The sequence below is a fragment of the Corythoichthys intestinalis genome, chromosome 10 (assembly GCF_030265065.1).
Source record: "Corythoichthys intestinalis isolate RoL2023-P3 chromosome 10, ASM3026506v1, whole genome shotgun sequence".
NCBI classification, from domain to species: domain Eukaryota; kingdom Metazoa; phylum Chordata; class Actinopteri; order Syngnathiformes; family Syngnathidae; genus Corythoichthys; species Corythoichthys intestinalis.
In genome coordinates, this window is record NC_080404.1 from 48,011,253 (window position 1) to 48,017,698 (window position 6,446).

At 39.0% G+C, this 6,446-nt stretch overlaps 1 protein-coding gene across 2 annotated transcripts in view; it reads right to left on the minus strand.

Moving 5' to 3' along the window:
• The window catches only part of wu:fc17b08 (ligand-dependent corepressor), a 101,814-nt gene extending 95,646 nt beyond the window's left edge, over positions 1 to 6,168 (minus strand). For both annotated transcript variants that reach the window (XM_057847617.1, XM_057847618.1), the window contains exon 1: positions 6,046 to 6,168. In XM_057847617.1, coding sequence (XP_057703600.1) covers positions 6,046 to 6,142 — 97 coding nt within the window. In that variant the 5' untranslated portion in view covers positions 6,143 to 6,168. The remainder of the gene's footprint in view (positions 1 to 6,045) is intronic.
• Between the last annotated feature and the right edge of the window lie 278 nt (positions 6,169 to 6,446).

The window sequence follows — 6,446 nt, forward strand, 5'->3', positions numbered from 1 at the left end:
GTGGATTCAACATACATTTGCCTTTGACCTCACCAGAATTTTCATAATGACATGAACATTATCATAAACAAAACAAAGACAAGAATAGTCTTGACTTCAAATAAAGTGCCAATATTTATTTTTTCAAATAAATATAATTTGAGTCAATCACAATCAATTAGTCAATATAATTGAAGATGTGTTTCCTGAATAATGAGCACTGAACTAGAGCTGTCCTGACTAGTCGACGTTGTCGACGTCATCAATAACGTAAATGCGTCGATGGGCAAAACATACCGTCGACGGGTATTGACGGGTTAAAAAAAAAATTACATGCGGATAAAGTTTAGAATGGCGGGCGCTCGCAATGCAAGCGGTTGTTACTAACACCCCCAAGGGGGCCGCTGTTATTTCAATGTGACCGGCATTGTCAGAATGAGCAAAGAGGAAGAAAGTGGGCGAGCGAGAGAGAGGGAGCGAAACAGAGGGAGTGAGATCGGTGAGTTTGGAAAGTGTGCGGGTAGCGCGGAGTTCAGTGGCTGCATCCCCTGCGTTTTTGTTTGGGACAATAAAAGTATCCATAAAGAGCCATCCGACACCTCTCGGTGTCTTTATGCACGCCGCCGCCTTCCTGAGGAGGACATGGGCCGAACCGACGACAACGAGCCAAGTGAATCTCCGGTTCACTCCTCACTATGGCGAGGAGTTGAAAACCCCGCCAATTACCAAAAAGGGCAGAATTGGTGACACGTGAAAGTGGCATAAAGCCAAAAAAGCGGACCACAATAGTCAGAGCCTGGAATAATTTCAAGGAAAATATGGAGGGTGCCACTGTGTGTACTCTTTGCTAAGCTGAGCTCACATACCACGGTAGCACGTCGGCTATGAACGAACACTTGAAGCGCCGTCACCAAAGTATAATTTTCCAAGACAACAAGAAACAACAAGCTAGCGGATTGTAAGTCCATACAACTTTCTAACGATTTTTAAAAATGGAAGTTACCTTTATGTGCGTCGTATCAACGTGCTTTTTTATTTAATAAAAAAATAAATGTATGTACAGTGGGGAGAACAAGTATTAGATACACTGCCAATGGGAAAACCAATTGGCAGTGTATCAAACACTTGTTCTCCCTACTGTATAATTATATATATTCATTCATATATTTTGTAATTATTATTACATTTATTAGGATCATGGAAGCTCCCACTTGGGGAAAATATATACATACATCCTGTATATACATAATATAATCAAAGTATATATGGAAACAGCACTGGCCTGCTTATTGTAATTCATGACTGCACTAATGTTAGTCACTTTATATTATAAAGTATCATTGTGTATATACATATTGTAGTATACTATAAAATTAATACTATATATTTAATTTTTGTTACTGTGAGTATGTGTGCCTCTCATTCAAAATAGTTGTGGTAATATTTCAGTGTGCCCTCTACTTTATCCATTTTCAGGTTAAAACAAACAAAAGTTGAACAGTTTTTCCCCTCCCCCAAAAATGCGGAATGCACACCAGAAAAAGCATCTGAACTCACACAAAGTATTCTGAAAATGGTTGTCCGGGACATTGCAATTCATTTTAACATTTAGAACAATATAGACAATGACATACCACAAAAACGGTAAGAATTGTTTTGACTCCTGTTAAAGAGGTGAAGTCTCAGCGTTTCCATTTACTTTTTTTTTTTTGCACTAGTTAATGCCAGCATCATTTGACCACATTGTTTGTGATTTATTATTGATTTATTATTATTATTTATTATATTGATTTATGTTATTTATTTATACGATAATAAAGAATGTAGGTGTTCCAAAATGTTTTTTGTGAATGAATAAGCTTCAACAAAAATTTCATTATTAAAGTAGTAAAAAAAAAAAAAAATTATTAGATTAATCGTAAAAATAGTCGGCTGACTAATCGGGAGGAAATTAGTCGTTTGGGACAGCCCTACACTGAACTAAAACATAAACCCAACAGGTATTGTGCTTTGTCATCAAATAAAAAGATTTGGCGCTACAGGAGAGGAGACTGTTGTGGTCTTGGTCCATGGAACAACTTTCTTAACCCGGGAGACAGGTTAGGACAGCAAGCCTATCAATAACCAAAAGGCCTCTCAATAACTTACTAACTTATAACTAACACTGTAAAATGCAAACATTATATAGTAAGGTTCATCACTCATTTCTCATAACAAAAATATGGTAGAGCAAAAAGGATTAATGGCTTTCCTTATAATAATCAATATCAATCTTTAAAACACCATCGAAGCGATTGTCATCTTTTCAGTGGCTTATTAAGATGTGTTTCTCGCTAACCGTGCGGCACACTTGAGCGTGACGTCACAGAAAGGGAGCGCTTGATTTACAAACGCACACATCCCAATCCACCGACACCGTGCCAAAAATATTACAGTACATGTACTGCCCAAAACAGTGCGTTTCACTTCTGCACTGCCCGACAGCCATCTAAAAATGAATGCACTTCTATAAACCACAAGGCTTGGTCTCTTCTTGCTTTTTGGGAAGACACTTGTCTTAATATTGTGAAAGTACAACCGAAAAATAGACATATTTAATACTCAATATACAACAAACTGCACAATACATTTATATACACAACTATTATATGTAAAGCATAGCACACTAGCTTGAGCTACATACGGCCCGCCTCCACATTTGGTCTGGCCCCCTGAACAATTTTTCTTTTTTTTTTTCTTCCCCCCATAGTGTTATTTATTTCCTGGCTTTTTTCTGTGAAGAACCCAGAGAGGGTTATTTGGTTATTATTATCTATTTAATTAATTGTGTTATTATATTATATTATGTTATATATTATATTATATTTAGGGCTGTCAAAATTATCACGTTATCGGGCGGTAATTAATTTTTTAAATTAATCACGTTAAAATATTTGACGCAAAGAGGGGTTTTAATATAAAATTTCTATAACTTGTACTAACATTTATCTTTTAAGAACTTCAAGTCTTTCTATCCATGGATCGCTTTAAGAGAATGTTAATAATGTTAATGCCATCTTGTTGATTTATTGTTATAATAAACAAATACTTATTTACCGTATGTTGAATGTATATATCCGTCTTGTGTCTTATCTTTCCATTCCAACAATAATATTTTATAGATGGTTTGAATTGCGATTAATTACGATTAATTCATTTTTAAGCTGTAATTAACTCGATTAAAAATTTTAATCGTTTGACAGCACTAATTATATTATTTTTTATTTTATTTTATTTACTTTTGTTCCGTGAAGAATCCAGAAAGGGTTATTTAATTGTGGCTTTCTGAAAAACAATACATTTTTACATTTAGGCACTCCTGCAATCGTCACACTTTTTCTGTTACAAACTGACCCGGCCCCTCATCAGAGAAGGGAAAAGTTATGTGGCCCTCACAGGAAAATGTTTGGGGACCCCTGAAGTAGATAGATGAATGGGAAAAAAAAAAATAATGCAGCCTCAGCGGGACACAAGCCAGTGTCCTACTTGCGCCGGTCCCAAGCCCGGAGAAATGCAGAGGGTAACAAACAGCCTGCATTGGGGGTGCCCCCTCAAGATTTCTTAATGCCCACTCTGGTGAGTAAACCTAGATCCGGGCCTGTTGCCGACCCCTGCTCTATGGTAGGGTGACCAAACGTCCTCTTTTGCCCGGACATGTCTACTTTTCACGTCGTGTCCTCGTCATCCGGCCGGGTTTTATAAACTCATGAAAATGTCCGGTTTTTCATGATTTTTCACAGGACCAATTTGAAGAGAATATCTCCGGCCGCTGGGGGGCAGCGCTTGCCTGCGTTATCGTGGCTCCTACTAGTAGGGGCCCTCACAGGAAAATGTTTGGGGAACCCTGAAGTAGATAGATGAATGGGAAAAAAAAAAATAATGCAGCCTCAGCGGGACACAAGCCAGTGTCCTACTTGCGCCGGTCCCAAGCCCGGAGAAATGCAGAGGGTAAAAAACAGCCTGCATTGGGGGTGCCCCCTCAAGATTTCTTAATGCCCACTCTGGTGAGTAAACCTAGATCCGGGCCTGTTGCCGACCCCTGCTCTATGGTAGGGTGACCAAACGTCCTCTTTTGCCCGGACATGTCCACTTTTCACGTCGTGTCCTCGTCATTCGGCCGGGTTTTATAAACTCATGAAAATGTCCGGTTTTTATGATTTTTCACAGGACCAATTTGAAGAGAATATCTCCGGCCGCTGGGGGGCAGCGCTTGCCTGCGTTATCGTGGCTCCTACTAGTAGGGGCGGGAGAAGGAGTACAGTTTACCCCTTGTATTATGGACCATTACCGCCATCTACTGGGTTGATGGTTTGGCAAGAGAAGAGGCAGTTACAGGAGTAGTTTTAAGAGACGTTTATCGTGCTCCGTACACATTTCTGTAAGTTTATCTTCTGTTAATGTGGCTCATGTGTCTTCTGTTATATATTATACAATATATGGGTACAAAGAGATGCAGTATGTTGTATTAGTCTTGTATTAATTGGTCTGCGTTCGTGTATTTGGTTTAATGTTAGTATTATATTTTAAGTAGCCCAGTTGCCTGCCCAGTTGTTAAGAGTTTTTTTTTTTTACCATAAATACGTATGTAATGGCAACTGTTGACTTCTGTCGGAGCTTTGTACTGGCGTGATCTGCAAAATCCCGTTTGATGTCAGATCGTTGCGCTACCGATGATTGTAAACTTAGACAGCAAAGTTTGATTTTGCCTCGCTAATAGGCTAATATCAGTGAGCTAAGCCGCGCTAGGCATTATGGGAAACATAGTTTTGAACTGCTGCGTTTGGAAATATGCTAGTTGAATAGTTTGTCGGTTTATTTTGGTTATTGTTTGCGTGTAATCTAGAACATTGAATGGGAGTAAAAATTAAATGGGAATAACAATTTCTCAACGACAATTGTCGTGATAGCAATTTATAAAAAAGTTTATGTGGCACAAGCCTACTGTGTGTCTGTATTGACTGTACTATATTTCTACCGGTCTGCAAGCTATTTTTTTTTTTTTTTTTTTTTTTTTTTTTGCGTTTTTTAAATTTTATTTTATTTTATTTATTTATTTATTTATTTATTTATTTTTTAAGAATAAAGCCTGTTGAGTAAAAAAAAAAACGTATTTCCATATAATATATAATATACACTATATGACTTTTTTTTTTTTTTTTTTTTTTTTCATAAAACTGAATTTTTCTGTCCAGACTGAGGAGGCACACATTAAATATATTAAAGTGATATAGCGAGTTAACTGCGAGTGAAATTCAAATATCTCGAGGCCGGGCCGAGTGTCCTCTTTTTTGGAAATCAAAATATGGTCACCCTACTCTATGGACAGGATTTTTGTGGACCTGAACTTCCCCAACTACCCTCAGTTGGTTCCACTCATACATGTGAGTGGCAAAACTACAGTGAATGCAGCACAGCTATGCAAGTGTCGAATGTAAATACTGCATTATAATACATTTCCTGGCTTTGTGGAGACAAACTAATCCGAATCTGTTGCGGCTGTTTGGTGTCATAGGTCGGTCCAAAGCGGAAGCTCCCCCACTCACTTCCTCATTGTGATCATGCGCGCGCACAGGATACAAAATATCGTTTCAAAACCACCATGTCTAACAAATTAAACACCAAAAAAAGCAAGTGAACACCAATCCGTTTTCGACAGGAGTACACGAGAACGCGCATTTGATGGAAAGAAAGAGGAGTGCGCCGTTATGCCGACGCGGTGCATAATTCCTGTGACACTCCCTTTAAGGCGAGCTTGATGCCCTTTAAACAAACTACAATTCCACTCAGGCCCCAGCTAAACTATTTAAATCCCTCCACCAACGCTTAAAACGAAGGAACAAAACGCCAAACAAACTGTAACATTGTCCCATCGACACATAATGAGGATAACAGTCGGGCACAAAAAAGTCGCTCGTTTATGCCCAGAAGTGAGTTGGGTAATAGCTCGTTATTTACACCGAACCCGCTCGCTCTGACGCCGAATTCAAATCGTGAAATTGTATTTGATGTGGCTTGCTCGATTCTTACCTACACAGTGGATGAGTTTGTGCCGCCATGAATCAAGTTCTTGCCGAAAGCCGCGCCTGTCGATGGAGCATTGCTGCCTTTTACACTGACTCGCCATTTTCTGTCGTTCTTCTCCGGCGGCGGGCACCCGCACGCTGAGAGGAAGCTCTGGCCGCGTGAACGCGCGCGTCGACGTCCTGTGTGAACGGGAAATCCCTTTACACTGCTCACACGCTCCCTTAAAAATACTGTACACCAAAATGGTATTGTATTGCATTGTATAGACTGAGTAGAATATGCCAGTTCTAGTATATTTCAACATTCCAACAAACAAAATACTTAGCTTTCCAGATGCTACTTAATACAGGGTGTTCCAAAATGTTTGACCCCATTTCGTAGGCCAATAATTTTGACAATTTTGT